Source organism: Oenanthe melanoleuca, chromosome 10 (genome assembly GCF_029582105.1).
Source record: "Oenanthe melanoleuca isolate GR-GAL-2019-014 chromosome 10, OMel1.0, whole genome shotgun sequence".
Lineage (NCBI taxonomy): Eukaryota > Metazoa > Chordata > Aves > Passeriformes > Muscicapidae > Oenanthe > Oenanthe melanoleuca.
Window position 1 is genome coordinate 15,924,814 of NC_079344.1, and position 15,681 is coordinate 15,940,494.

At 50.3% G+C, this 15,681-nt stretch overlaps 1 protein-coding gene and 2 non-coding genes across 3 annotated transcripts; 2 read left to right on the top strand and 1 right to left on the bottom strand.

The window, feature by feature from the left end:
* Nucleotides 1-4,639: 4,639 nt before the first annotated feature.
* Nucleotides 4,640-4,711, top strand: TRNAG-UCC (transfer RNA glycine (anticodon UCC)). The gene has a single exon. It is a non-coding gene; the product is annotated as a tRNA-Gly (tRNA).
* Nucleotides 4,712-6,609: 1,898 nt separating this feature from the next.
* TRNAM-CAU (transfer RNA methionine (anticodon CAU)) lies at nt 6,610-6,681 on the top strand. The gene has a single exon. It is a non-coding gene; the product is annotated as a tRNA-Met (tRNA).
* A 1,276-nt stretch (nt 6,682-7,957) lies between these two features.
* LOC130257373 (mitotic-spindle organizing protein 2B-like) lies at nt 7,958-15,613 on the bottom strand. Its single transcript, XM_056499806.1, has 3 exons — nt 9,555-15,613; nt 9,326-9,465; nt 7,958-8,231 (listed from the first exon to the last, which is right to left on the bottom strand). Exons 1-3 carry the CDS (start codon nt 9,707-9,709, stop codon nt 8,071-8,073), a joined length of 456 nt encoding a protein of 151 aa, XP_056355781.1. The 5' UTR covers nt 9,710-15,613; the 3' UTR covers nt 7,958-8,070.
* Nucleotides 15,614-15,681: the final 68 nt, after the last annotated feature.

Below are 15,681 nucleotides of genomic sequence, written 5' to 3' on the forward strand. Positions count from 1 at the left end.
AGCTGTTCTATTAGCAGTAGGTTTTGCCTTCCAAACTACTGTGATTTGGCAGTAGTTCACAACTGGTACAAAATCACCAAACCTAAGGAAAGAAGAGTTTTATCTACCCAAGGCAAAAGCAAGTTAATAGTTGAGACATCCTCAGAAATAAATGGGTAACTCAAGGATGACAGTAGCTTCTAAAGTGTGTTTTCTGTGTGTTCCCCTGTATTTAGGTGTATTTAGCTGAAAGGAGATATTGTCTCTACCCTTAGCAACACAGAGCTGGAGTTCCATCCTTCATATACCTTAATATTTTTTCATTCTGGCTTGCTTGTTTAGGAGCAACTGTTGAAGCATTATCTTACATATCCCCTAGATCTGAACTGGGTTTAGATGCTCAGCAGTCCTTAAGTCCTCACAGTAGCTAGTGACATTTTAAGTACATTTGCACTCCGCATTTGTTAAAAGGAAATAGCAGACATAACTACACTACAAAAGAAGGTGATTTATTACAGCTTCTGTCTGGATTTATTTTTGGTTGCAGACTAGCAATTATGATACAAATATTGCACACTTGTACATTAGAGGCAAGTTGTTTGTACATATGTAGAATGTATCCAGTTTTTATAATCTGGTAAATTGGCTTTTTCATAAATTATTGTTTTTCCAACTTGGTTGACCAGTGGCTCCTAGGAGTTCTTGAACTGTACCAAAGTCATCAATATAATAATATTTGATATTAATTTTTCTTTACAAGATTCTAATTGTGAAGAGATGAGATACATTAAGCTTTTATGTTGCATATAATGTTCTCACCATCTGGAGGTTTAAAGAAAGGGCAATTTTTTACTGTCTTCAGCAGAGCACATCAGCAAGAAGCTGCTGGTGTGAACAAATGCTGCACGAGTTCTGAGCACACAGCTGGTACTTACTGTTAGTTCAGCTTTTGAAATAAAGTTGTAAGTTATAAGCAGGATATGAGCATTTTCCCCATCCAAGGAATCAACAGGTTTAATGAATTGTGGAAAGTGTGTGTAACTTAAACTGTACTACTAAATACACTGTACTGCTTCCAGAGTGACCAAGAACTCTGAGAACATCCACTAAGTCGTGAGAATTTCATCCTAGTTAAGATTAAATAGCTTCCTTGAGTAGGTGCTGAGATGGTTTGCTGCAGCTGTGGCCTTTGCTGCCTGTGCCCTTCCAGAGGCGTGTCCATGGCACACAGCACTGACGGGTGTCCCAAGGCCGTGTCTGGGCACTGGGCTCTCAGATCCCTGTGCTAGCTGAAAAACAGGTTGGATTTCTCAGGGGAATGCTACTATTGTGCTCACTGACCTTTCTGACTTCGTTTAACACCTTTGTAGAACAGCATAAAGGGGTGATGCTCCTATGACACTTCCTTTGGGAAAGGAGCTGGCAGGATGTGGAGGCCCAAGGGCCAATGACTAAAGTCATCCCTCAGCCTTGGAGAAATTTGTAAGTAATACACCCCGAGCTGTGGAGAGAAAACCCTCTTCTGTCCCACAAACCTTCATACCCACATGTTAATTCCCCCTCAGTTTCATTGTTCCATTGGCCCTTCGACCCTGACCATCCCGGTTCAGCCCCCATCTCCCATTTATGTACATCCCCTAGAATGTTCTCCCTTCCCTGGATCTCTGTTGGTTCTGTTGTGTCTCATTGCCCCACCCTGGGGCAATCCCCATTGGCTTTCCCTCTCCCTAACCCCTCCTATGTAGTACCTTGCCCTATCCCCATTGGACCCTAACCCCTGGACCACCCTGTGCCCCATATATAATCCTGTACCCTCAGCCCATCCCTTGGAGCTGTGTTTGAACCTGTGAGTCAGTATACCGGCCTTCAGGTTTCCAAACAGAGCCCGTCCCTTCATCGCTCGTCAGCCTCCCAGCAGCTGGTGCCCAGACCCGCTGGTGCAGCCTTGCTTTTGGGACCTGCTTGCAGCACATCCCTACAAGTGGCACCCGGTGTGGGGCACTCGTCCTGAGGTCCCTTAAAGCGCCCCAGCCATGACTTGCTGGACAGCCATCGCTGGCAAAAAGACACAGTTGGGTTGGCCCCTACCCTGGTGCTGTGCCTGTTTTACCGGGCTGAGCTGACAGGAGAGTCAGCACCCTTCGTGCAGCTGGAGGAGCAACTCTTCGGGCGAGCCCCCACAGAAAACTGCAGGAGTCCCTGGAGCTGCAGGAGGGTGAGTTGCAGGGGAACTGCCCAGGGTCTAGGTCCTTTTCCTTTAAAGAGTCCTGTGAGTGGTAAAACAGCCATGGGTAACGTGCTTAGTGTGGCTGAATGGGACATATGTATGTGGGTTAGGGATGTTCTCATCCTTAGGGGGAAGCCATTTCCAAAGAAGGACTTAAAACAGTTCATTTGCTGGTTAAGAACGTTCCTGCTCTTTCTAAGGACTCTGTTAATTCACTGGGGTTTTGGGACTCGGGGAAAAACGTTCTTCAGAGGGAAAGTTTTAAAGTTGCTAAGTTTTATCCCCTTTTCATTTAATTTACGAGGCGGTTCAAGATTCTTGTTCAAGCCCCGCTATCCAGTTCCCACGTTCCACCCCGCGCTCCTAATCCCTCTGCCCTAGAGAGCAGAACAGGAGATGGAAGCCGCTCACAAGTGCAGATGAGTCACCTGCCTTCTGCATCTCCCCTGCCTTTCCATCCCTTACCCAGACAGTGTTGGCCAGGCTCTCCTGGGACCTTCCCTCACCCACGGTTCATCACCCCACAACCCTTCTCTCTCTTGTTCCCCCACAATAAATGCTGGCGATCTTGCTGCCTTAAATGACACTCTCCCTCTGTTCCTGCCCCGGTCCCTCCTCCGGGCCACCCCCTGTCCCTGCCCCATCTGGCACCGCCACCAAGGGGCTCCCCGGTCCCTCCGCCCACCCCGCTCAGCGCTGCCGTCCTGCTCCCACCTGTATTCCCAGAAGGATTTTGGAAGAGGATCACCCTGTTTTAATAACATTTTGTCTGCAACTTCGACGGTGCATGTTTTAGTGCCACATGATTAAAAACACATGATGCCTGTCCTGCTTTCTCCCACCAAACACAAAGAGCCAGATTGCAGGGTGTGTGCCGGGAGTTTGATGGGCGCAGTTGTTGCAGGCAGCAAGTGCTTTCTGGCACTTCAGTGCGTGGCATTTTGGTGAGCTCTAGTTTTGGCAGACGTTTTCAACCTTGTGGCAGGACTCTAAGAGAGTGAAAAGATTTCTTAGGGCAAAGGAGTTTCTGTGGCCCTTTGAGTGAGATGAAAAGAAGAATATTCATTTGGAAGAGCAGCGAAACCTTTTTGTCGTGACCCTGGTGATGTGAGAGCCAGGGACATTTGTAACTCGGCTCTTCTCTCGGGGTGATTTCGAGCTGGTTTCGGGGCGTTTCCCTCTTTTGCGAGTCGGGAGTGCCATCGTGTGGTTGTTTTCATTACCGTTATCTTGGGTTGTCCTGTATCCCGCGGGTCCTTGAGCAGCACAGCAGCTGCAGCAACAAAGCTGCAGAACGAGAATTACACAGATGTACAAGGTGGTTTGGGAGTGGTCCCAAAAGGTCTGGAAGTGTCCCTGACAAAGGCAGAAATTTTGGAGGCAAGAGGCTCTATGCTCTATGTGGTATCCCTGGAGTGCCTGAGTCCAGGGCACTGTGTGCACTCATTCCCACATCAGGATAATTCAGGTTTCCCTGAAGCTCATGGATTTTCCCAGCTCTTCCACATCACAGTGATTCTCACATGCTCACAGATCCCTTTGATCTGTGAAATGTATTCAATGGGCAAAGTGATGCCTGCCCCAGGAAGAAGAGTCATGAGCTGACTCTGAAACTTCGTATTAGGTGTTAGTAAGTTCTCTTCACAGGGTAGTTAGACAAAACCATCCCTTCCTAACTAGAGAATCAAGGACAACCACTACCCAAAAAGCATAAACAACTAAGGGAAAGGGGCAAACCAGGGGGTTGAGACTTCGTAATCTGGGGCTGTGGTTGGATAATTAACCCCAATATGTAGATGAACCAAAACTCACACAGGCACACATAGGCCTTTGCAGTCTGTGCCTGCAGCTCAGTCCTGATCTGTCCAGGGTCCTGCTCCAAGCCAGGACACTCGCTGCTCCCTGGGCTGATCTTCTCTAGCCAGTGTCTAGCTCAGCTTGAGTTTTCCAGCCAGTATCTTACACACAGAAACACCCACATGTTGCATTTTAAGGCTATAGGAGCGGGAAAAGGATAATGCAATATAGCTCCTCGTGTAATGGAGAAGCAAGAGAGAAGAGAGCTTTATTTAAAGAAACACTACACTTCATATAGGGTAGTTCATGCAAAACAGAACAGAAAAGACTCATTGGTCCAAGAAGGCAACACGTCTTGGAAATCATACTTTTGCAAAACATCACATCTCTCACGCACCCTGCAGGTGCATAATCATTGCTGTAATTCCTTGTCCTTGAGCAGCTTGAGAAAGGCAAAGCTTCAAGGCTGCTTTTCCCCTGGTTCCCAGCAGTATCCAACGACACCCGTGTAGTGTGGCAGCTCGTAGCAGTGCACATGGAGTTAGAAGGGGACGGGCTGTGCTGGAGCTGGGCAGAGTTTGAGCTGCAGGAACAGCACATCATCATCATCATCATCATCACCACCCCCACACAGCTGCGTTGGTGGTATAGTGGTGAGCATAGCTGCCTTCCAAGCAGTTGACCCGGGTTCGATTCCCGGCCAACGCACTCACAATTTTGTTGTCTCACCTGCTCCCAAAGAGCAGCACGGAGGCCACGAGCCGTGTCGTGCTTCTGTGACCCTGGGTGACAAAACCGAAGTTTATAATCCCGCCCTCTGTTCCCTGCCAGGACTCACCTTGTTTTGGAGGACACGTTTCTTCTCAGGCCTGGTTCCCCCCAGTACCACTGCCAGGGTTCAGATGAGGGTGATGAAAGGTGTTCATAGAGCACTGGCTCCTGAGGCCTGGGGGACAATCTGCTGTCACCAGTGTATTTTTCTGGGCTCCTCACTGTTGGTACAGGAGCCAGATGAGAGGGATTTTCAGTGCCGCTGCTGCAGCTGGTTGCACCTGGCAAGAGAAGCATGCTGCTGTGGCACAGTAATGATGGCAATTTACAATCCCCAGGTGGGGACCAAAGCATGAACTGCACTTCATGAGGCCAGTTATGCAATTTGGGGGTATAGTGGGAGGAGGCCTATTCTTTATAAAATGCCTCAGTGTCACACTGGAATGAAATTGCTCTCCATCCTCTACCTTTTCCACCTCTGCAGTGACAGCTGGTAAAATGCTTTGTCATTCCCCTTCAGAGGGGATGCAGGTACGTACAATGTCTGTGTTCATAACACAGAGTCATTTCATATGTAGGACTCTTTCTTGAAAACATGTGGGAACTTCTTCATTTGGAACGATTTGGTTTTACAATCATGCTGCCGTTGTTGTTGTTTGTTTGTTTGTTCCTTACATACTAGTAAAGAATTGCTAAACCTTTTCCCATATCTTTGCCTGAAAGCCCTTTAGTTTCAAAGTTATAATAATTGAGAGGGAAGAGGGTCATATTTTTTCCATTTCAGTGGAGGTTCCCGCCTTCCTTGGCAGACACCTGTCTTTCAAACCCAGACAATGAAGGTGGCTTCTCCACCTTCATCAGCATCTGCAGTGGCCCAGTCCTTGGACCCAAAAGTGTCTCAGAGGTGAGAGGTCCCTTTCTTTGGTACACACTTCAGTACTGAAGGGGAAAGATACTGATGGTACAAGGCAGGAACATCTTCACAGGCTCGACAACTTTTCGGGATGTTTACCCCAGGACCAAGAAAATGAAAAGGTTTAGCCAAAAAAATCTGTGTAACTCCACTGTGGCAAAACACCAACCTCCCAGGGGTCCACCCCACTTCCTTGTGCCTGTTAGAAAGAGGCTGTGGGACTGAAGAGGGATGAAGTAACAGCCAGCAATCCCTCAGGGTGAAACATGCTCTGTGCTGGGTAAGCACACAGTGACATCCTCAGCTTCTCCTCAAGATGAGGAGTCACATTGCAGCTCTGAGAGCACATCCTCTTTTTGTGCCTGAGTCCTGCTGTGAACACAGTGGTGCTGTCCAAGGCAGACACAAGGTGTGTGATGTGCTGAGTAGCCCCAGTCCCAGGCTTTATGTTCTCATGTAGGTTGTTTTCCAAAATATATCTCCCACTGACAGCAGTTTGGGAAACCATGCTCCCGAATTTGTGAGAAACTTGTGCAAAAATCCCACCTGCCTTCTTAAATGTTCCCCACAAGATGCTTGCCTGTTTTTCTAAAATCCGATGGGCGGGTGGTTATACTTGAAAAGTGAACAGCAGCTCCTCCCAGGCAAGCCCAAAAGCAGAAGATGCCAGGTGGGCTTTGTCTCTGTTCCACTTCCAGCAGCACAGTGGGGACTTAGCCTGTGGCTCCTGGAGGAGGTCAAAGCTATAACAGCAAGTGGAGCACCACAGTGCATTAATTTGTTTTGGGGCTAGCAGGGTGTTCTTGTCACCCTGCACGGGCTGTTGGTGTCACCAGGGTTGCAGTACTGCCACTACCACGTACCCTGGAGCAGGGCGGAATTACAGCTCCAAGGCTGTACTTGTTAATCCTTCCACAGCCACAGCAGAGTGGCGCAGCGGAAGCGTGCTGGGCCCATAACCCAGAGGTCGATGGATCGAAACCATCCTCTGCTAGTGCAGCTTTTACTCCGTTTTCTCAGGTGGCGGAGCCGTTGCTGGGCCACCAGGTGGAGCCAATAAAATCCCTCACCATACTCGTTAGCTCAGCTGCTTAGAGTGAGGTGCTAATAAAGCCAAGGTCATGGGTTTGGTCCCCGTACTGGCCATCTTCTCCCAAATTTCAATTCTTTTCTGTCCAGCCCTCCCATTTTTTGCAATGATGGTACAGGGAACTAGTCTGTAGGAAAACAGACTGCAGTGATCCTGCCTGCTCTGCTCAGCTCTGGTGGGTGGTCCCTTGGGAGAGCTTCTAGGCTCTCTCCCTGTTTTCCCTACTCCTCCTTCTGCAGGTGTTCATTCCAGTTTAAGGATAAACTTCACCGGGTGCTTGTGGCAGGTGCAGCAGCCCCGGGACTGACCTCAGCCATGCCATGGCTGGATTCAGGTGTGCAGCACTGACCATTGCACCTGCGGCTGCTGTGGAGGGGCTGAATGTCAGACCTCGGGCAGCAAGGTTTATTGTGACCATCTGACAACAGGTAAGAGAGATGGAGCCTTGTGGACAGGTGGGCAGGCACAGCAGTGGAGTCAGCTGCCCTGAGAGGAGGACTGCTGGGGTCTCCCCCCTTGAGTCAGGACGCTGCCCAAGGTCACTCTGTGGGATTGAGAGCCCTTAATTTACTGGGTGAGTGTTTGCAGATTCTGTGTAACCCTTCTAAAATCTCGAGAATTCTGAAGTCACTCAGGTAGTACAAATTCCACTTGACATCACACATCTCTGTGCAAATATTGGCAGATATTAATTAGTTTGATTTGCTTATCTGCTTTAACTGCTTTATAAAAGAAACCTAATAAAAGTATCTGGGATTTTATAAGCCTCCTTGGCAATGCTACAGTCAACATCGCCCATTTAAACAGTGAATAATTGTCAGAAACCAGATTTGCACAGAAAGTGCACCAGTCAGTGTCCTGCCCATGCACCTGATTAAGCACCCTAACAGTCACAAATGTCTCCAGTGAGGCTCATGTGTAACCCCAGGAGGCACAGACTGTGTCTGTAATCTCAGACTGGTAGATGGGCATTAGATGCCACACAGGCCATTGTATCTTTATCCCTCTCTTTTTCCAGATTTAAAGCTCCCCAAAACCACCTTGATCCCTCCTTTTCCCCATAGGTACTAGAATGCCATAAACAGGCACACAGGGAAGCAGGGCAAACCAAATGCAGGAACATTTCCTAGCAGTCTGCATGGCCAAAGGAAGTTTTGGAAATAAGAACCAACAGCTCTGCTCCCAGTACTACATATCATGGTTTTAGGTTAATACATATAACACAAGCAGCTTTAACAAGCACAATTTATATACATTATCAAGCATCAAAATCCATGTGTTCCAAGGCCTTCTTTAGGTACTGTTGCCTCCCCCGCTGCTCTTCCCAGAGGTTCCTGCCTTCTGCGTACGGCTGGCACTCGGCTGTCGGGGCATCCTCTGGGCAGATCCTTCCCGGCTGCTTCTTTCTGCCAGAGTCTGTGACCCACTGACAGCAGAGCTGCTTTTATTTCTCCCTGAATAAACAAATTCATCCATTAATTTTCACATCCTAACCCAAGCATCACCACACAGCAGCTAGCCACAAGCGTTGCCTCAGGAACCATGCAGGAGGCAAAATTCCATTAGATCTCACAAACACCTTCAGCATCCAGTGTAGAAATTCAGCCCAACAGGTATCAGTACCAGGAAACCCAATGGAGTTACAGTAGAAGCATTTTTAATTTTCAGGAGGTTTAATCTACAAAGTAACCATCCACTTTGTTCCAGTCTTTCCACACAGGAACAGCAGCACAGCAAACAGCACTGCTGGAACACCGAGAGCTTCCAACACCTCAGGCTGGGATAAGAGAAAGGATGTGCCAGTGTCCACTGGTGTCTGAGACTGTTTCCACACCATCAGATCACACACACTTCTCTCCATATGACTGCTTTTCAAATTAATCCCCCTCTCAATTTCAATTTCCACTGGACCTGTAAGCACAGCCAAGAGAATAAACATGCCCAACCACCACCACTGCCCCTTTCTGACACGCTTTTGAGCACAAGAGAAATGAACTTTCCCACTGTGAACCCAGGCTTAGTGACAGAAGACTTATTTTAGTTACTTATTTTTAAACCTTTTGAAAGTAATCCAAAGAGTTGGCCAGCCAAAACTCACTTCAGGGAGTAAATAAAAATTTTATTAGAACTGGTTAGGAATAAAATAAAAAAAAAATAAATATATATATATATATATGTATGACACAAGTTCCAGGCTATGGCTGTTACTTTCCATGGACACTAGAGCAGTAAGGAGATTAATGCATTCAAAAGCAGTAACTATTTTAGCTGACAGCTCCCCACAGCCTTCTACTTCATCTTCCCACACAAACACCATCTCTAGAGAATGGAAACCTCTGGATCAGTGTTAGAAGCCACCACGCTCATGGGGACAGAATAAAGGAAGCAACGCAGCTCTCCTTTTCCACGGATTCCTCATGGCCTGGAAACTAACTTTTTTTGGAGTTTTATACAAAACTTATACCCTTCCCAAGCGCGTCCCGGCCGTGCTCGGTGGCTCTGCACGGGAACACCCCGGGGAAAGGCCCGGCCCGCCCCGCTCCCGTACCTCGGGTCTCGCCGGACATCGGCGGCGCGGCGGGGCCGCCCTCGGGGCCCGGCGGGAGCCGCTGCCCGGCGCACATCGACTTCAGCACCTGGAACACGGCGAGCGGCGCCACGTTCATGCGCAGCAGGTCCAGCAGCACCCTGCGGGCAGACAGCCGGCAGCGGGAGCGCCCGTCAGAGAGCGCTCCGGCCGCACCGGCGGCTCCCGCGGGGCCGCTCCCGCCGCTCACCGGAACACCTCCGGGTCCAGCCCGCTGCCCGCCGCCTGTGCCAGCTCGAACAGCTCCGCCTCCTCCGCGCTCAGCAGCTGCTTCCGCCGCAGCCGCGTCTCCGCCATCGGCGCCGCTGCCGCCGTTGCCGCCATTCCCGCCGCGCCCTCAGACATGGCTGCGCGGCCACGCCCCCGCCGGGCCGGGCTCCTCCGGGCAGACCGCGCCCCACACGGTCCGGCCGGGCCTCCTCAGGGCAGACCGCGCCCCACACGGTTCGGTCAGGCCTCCTTAAGGCAGACCGCGCCCCACATGGTTCAGCCGGGCCGGGTCGGGTCTCTTCAAGGCAGACCTCAACCCACACGGTCCGGCCGGGCCTCCTTAAGGCAGACCGCGCCCCACACGGTTCGGCGCTGCTGCTCCCGGTGCCGCCGGCAGGCGACAGCCGCGCTCCAGCCGCGCCCCCGGCCCGGTGCCGCCGCAGCGCCCGCCGAGCGGCAGCCTCTCCGCCGTTTCGTGTCCCCTCTCCGCCGTGCCGTGTCCCCTCTCCGCCGTGCCGTGTCCCCTCTCCGCCCCGCTGCTCCCCGCGGGCGCCTGTGCTGCAGGCGGTGCAGCAGTTTGGGGTGCGGAGATGCTGTGGGGACCCGCGGCGCTACAGAGAAGCCGCGTTCTCGCCCCCAGCTGTCCCCTGGGCCGGGCGGCAGCTTCCCTGAACGCGCTGCAGTTCCTGAGCCCAGAGAGCATCTGGCGTTGTATGGGGAAGAAAACTGTAAATTTGGGTCTTGAGTCGCACCGTGGTGAAGAGAAGACATACTGAGATTGAAATTCCTCTATCTAAATGGAAACGAGCTGTTGCCATCACGGAGGGATGGTCCCTGGCCGCCTCCCCTGGCCCAGCGCACGCAGGCCCCGGAGCTGCGCTGTTAATGGAGAGCAGAGCAGAGTGTCCTGTGTCCTGTCCCCCCGGCAGGATGAGACACCCCATCCCATCCCCACACCAAGCCACAGGAGACAGATGCTCCCACTCCACATCCCAAGCAACCTGTGAGGCTGTCAAAAGGCGAGCCAGCCTTGTGCCCCAAGGGCCCTGGTAACAGACATTTACTGCAGATGCCAAGGCAGGAATTAGAGAGTTAGGTGCAGCAGAGAGCCTGCAATCCTTACAGAGTTACCAGAAAGAGCTGTGGGTTGCTCAGACATCACTCTACATGGAGGCAAAGTGATGCATGAGCCTTCCCTGCCAACCAGGACACGGTCAGAGCAAGCACACCAAAGCCAGGCCTGCTGTGAATGTGCAGTACCTGTGGGCAGAAGCTGTGCTCAGGCAGTAAATCACAGTGCACTGTGGATGTGCAGCAAGGCACAGCATGGGGACATGCAGCAAGCCTGCCAGTCTCACACAGACAGTCAGGGCTTGCCATTTAATGGAGAAAAAATACAGCACACACATATTCATGGTGGAAATTAAGAGAAAGACTGGCAGCTGTGCAGGTTATCAAGCTGAGTGATATAGGAAGGACAGAGACTGCCTGAGGTACAACCACTGGCTGAGGACACACTGTGAATGCATGAGATGAGGCTCAGACAGGAGGGGCTGCATGACATCAAGGAGGGAAGGAGCAAAGTCACCTCCCTATGAAAGAAGAGCCAGTTTTAAGAAAACCTGGGTATGGCTCAAACCTCCAACAAATGCAGCCAATGTGCCTTCCACATCCAGAAAATGGAAAAGAGGGATTCAAACAATTCGTATTTTCTGAGACTTTTTTTGAAAGAAACCCAGCTCCCAGACAGAATAGCGAGTGTAAACAGAATTTATCACAGATACATTGTTTCTGGATAATGATTTCTCCTTGATAATTAATTTTGACTGTGATGCAGAGCATTGTAGAAGGTGTCCCTGCCCATGACAGAGGGCTGGGATGAGCTTTGTGTCTTCCAACCCAAACCATTCTATGCTTTTATAGTAATTTAGCCTGTTTAGATTTAAAGAAGAAATTTGATTTGCACCCAGTATGAACCAGTTTCCAGTGCTGGAAGTCACAGGTATGGATTTAACAAGAGGAAGAACCAGCTAACCAAGTAAGGGAATGTCTCTGAGCACCTTCCAGCACTGTTCCCCACCTCAGTCTTGGGACACCCCCACTAATGTTAACAGCAAGAAGTGAGGGCTGGTAGTGTGGAACGATCATGCCTGGGATGTTCTGGGGAGGGACACAGCCATGTCACTAGCAAGCTGGGATGGTCTCACCTGGAAGATCATAGAATCCTAGGTGTGGGTCAGAAGGTCATCTAGTGCAACCTCCTATTGTGAGCAGGGACATTTTTAATTAGATCAGGTTGCTCCAAGCCCTGTCCAACCTGGCCTTCAGTGTTTCCACACATGGGACCTCTACCACCTCTGTGAGCAACCTGTATCAGGGTTTTACCACCCACACTGTAGAAAACTTCTTGTATCTAATTAAGTCAATATTCATTTTAGCTTAAAACAATTTCTCCTTCTATGTGCATGAGCTTGGTGGTTTGGAGACAGGCCTCCAATTGTCCATGGAAAAGGAGAGAACTGCTCACAGGTGTAGACTCAAAAGTAGGTGGAGGCATCCAAACAGAGATGTGTTGGGACAATTTCCAAACAGGACACCAGGAGCAAGCAAATGGTTTGGAAGGATGCTGAGAAGCATACTGAAGGGACTGAGTGAGGGTGGTCTCCAAGTCAGAAGTTGAAACTTGTCCTTTGGGTCAAACATTTAGTCTTTAGAAAAAGATTAGAGAGGAAGCATTCAGCTGGGCCACATCTGTGCCAGTGCACAAGTGTGCTGGGTATGTGCTACCCTGCACATTCCACTGGCAGCCTGAACGGATCAGGAGCAAATTTCTCTCCTTTGCTCAAAACTCTGGCAGCTGAGCTGCTGAGATATCTGATCCTCCTGTAGATTGCTGGGTTGGAGGCAAAACACAAGGCACAGCATTCTCAGCTGTGAACTTAAGCATCCCTGCTAGGGCTGGGGTTTCAAACTCATCTCTAGGCAAGGACTTCTCATGGCCAGAGGGGCAGGAAGGGAGCATGGATGACAATGTGAGGGTTTAACCCAGTCCCATGAGGTTCTCTCCAACCTCTGAGGTACCTAGGAGCCTCGATGACTTGTGCTGGCATGGGTAATGTGAGGCTTGTCACTAACCAAAGGGCTTCATTTCTAGCAGGTGGGAGACATTAGGGACAGAATTCAGTGAACACACCCCAGCTTTCCAGGTGGGCAAGCTCCAATTCTGCCCTCTATCTCTCTTGGTTGCCTCCATTCTCCAAAACTACGTATTTTCATAGAATCATAGGATTGGAAAGGACCTTAAAGGACCTTGCATCATTTGGGCAGGAAAGGACCTTAAAGTTCACCTGGTTCAAATCCCCTGCCATGGGCAGGGACACTTTCCACTATCCCTGGTTGCTCCAAGCCCCATCCATCCTAGCCTGGAACACTTCCAGGGATGGGGCAGCCACAGCTTCTCTGGGCAACCTGTGCCAGGGACTCACCACTCTCTTAGCCAAGAATTAATTTTTATCTCATCTAAAGCTGCCCTTTTTCAGTTTAAAACCATTCCCCCTTGTCCTGTCACTCCAGGCCCCTGTCCAAAGTCCCTCTCCAGCTCTCTTACAGACCCTGAGGGCACTGGAAGGGGCTTTACGGTCTCCCTGGTGTCTTGTCCTCTCTGGGCTTAACAGCCTGAACTGTCTTCATGGGAGACAGCCCTGTGAGCATCACTCTGGTCACTGAAGTCCTGTGCAGGGGTAAGACAGCCCCAAGCTGACCCACAACCAGGCAGAATGGGACAAGGCCAGGGCTGTACCAGCTCAGCCCTGACACTGTGCACAAGCTGTTCCCAGCAGTGCTAATCCAATTACAAAACAAACTTCCTTCCTCCATTATCAGGACCTGCAGTATGCTAAACCAGCCCAGCAATTATGGAGGGCTTAGGGAGGGACTAGTGGTCAGGCAATGAATGTCAGAGCTGTTGCACGTACCGGGAGGAGGGATACAGAACACAAGCAGTTGGGAGGACATGGGGGATTGCTGGCACAAGTGGATTAGGAATTATTACAAACAAAGGTCTTTGGTCTAACTTTATCCTCCCAACAGGGTTAACCTTAAAGCCACGTAAGATTGTTCATGCTCTTGTCCCTCCTGAGGATAAGCATCCTTATGAATGGAGATCCCTGTCACCTCTCTAGCCCTATTGAATGCCTGCCCTCACCAACCCCATTCCCAAACAATGCTCACTTCAGTGACAGGATGGCAAAGGCAGCACTAAAATACCCTTTCAAGAGAAGTTCAGTCCAAATTTTCTGGGAAGCTGCTGTTCACTCCCACCACCAAGCTGCTAGAACTGGAGTCATGTATTTTTCAGGACAAAGGAAGGGGTTATTTCCCTTGATCTAGAATTGGTGAGACCACACCTGGATACTGTTTCCACATACATGAAGAAGGGAGTCAGAGAGTCCTGCTGAGGATGGTCAGGGGCAGAACAAGGGAGTTTCACTTGTTTAGCCTGGAGAAAAAAGGGCTCAGGAGGGATGTAATTCCCACAGCAATGACCAAGAAGCTGAAGCACTTGAACACAGCCCAGCTGCTAGTCCATGACTGGTTCTGGGGAGCTGGTGCAATGCACACAGGTCTCATCCCTCTCATCCCTGTGCTCAGCAGGGATGCTCCTGAGATGGAGCCAGGCTGCATGAGCAGGATTTTTTCACCAAAAGGCTGCACAGCCAGCACTGGCTCCCAGGCAGTTTGCTCCCTGCCACAGATCCTCAAGAAAACAGCCCTACTCTATGTAGGAAGCTATGGACACAAGAAACCTTTTTTTTTCCCACCCACAGCTTCCAACAAAGCAGAGGATCCCCCCATGATGAGCTCTTCACAGTGCCCCATCAGGGCTGCTAAGTGGCACTTGAAACCTTCTAAGTGCAGAAAGCACACCCAGCAGCATTGCTGCAGATTTCTGCATCTCCAGCCCTTTCTGCATGCGCTGGGAGAAAAGCCCTCCCACTGGAGTCACCTCCATCCCCACAGGACTAAACGCCTCCCTGGGATGGAGAGAGGCAGCCAGAGCTGCCAGCAGCCAAGTGGGCTGTAAGGAGACACTGGCCAGCTCAATCCACTGCCTTTTAAGGAGTGGCAGAGACTGAGGCATCTTTGAACAACCCACCACACTTCTGCAGGCTCCCAGTCACAGGGTGTATTCACAGACCACACTGGCCACGCTGCCCCGTGCCCCCACAGCAGCTCAAAACTGTGCAGGCAGCCAGGACAGCCATCTCTCAGCCAAGATCGAGTATGAAAAACCCAACAAGCAGAGCAGGGTTCCTGCAGTGGCTGCAACACTCACCCACACAAAGTCCCCACAGTCCCATCAATCACCTCAGTCACCCCAGAAACCAGCAGCGACAGCTTCTGGCACGGAGCAGGCAGAGGGGAGGACGATGGTTTTTCACAAAGCCTTTGTCAGGCCACTGCTAACTCATCCCACTGATGCCTGAGGGCTTTGTTCCACTAACAGAAAAGGTTTTGCTGGTGCAGCAGTGAATTTGCTGCTGTCTTCCCCACCCAGAGAGCAGAGGAAAAGGGGAATGTGTTGCTGGGGAGTAACAGCAGGATGGTGCTTAGGCTGGAGCATGGATAGAGGAAATGTATGTGCACGGGTATAGGAGCCACACCAGGAACAAGGTTAAAATGCAAGGTATGTACGAAACAGTACACAGCACAGAAGAGGTTCAGCCAAAAAAAAGAGCAAGCTGGCCCAAAGACAAGGTACCAAGAAAACAAACAACAGGACTGCAGCCAGTAAATTCTCATAGGAGATCAGGAGCTCTGTGAAATTCAGGGACTTTACCTAAGATTTATGATAGGTGAAGGAAAACAAGAAGGCAAAAGATCCCAAAGAGTACCCTCTTCTACAGGGAGTAACTTCCCACAAAGGGTCTCAAAGACATGGCAAGGACATGAGCACTAGCATCCTTTGTCCCCAGTGACTCAGAGGAGTGAACTGGCTGGACGGGCACACCAATCTCAGTGTATGCAAGGGTGCAGGGAAAATCAGTTCCCTTAAAGCTTTTGTGTAACAAAATTTCCCTTTCCACTGTTCTGCTACACTGAGCTCC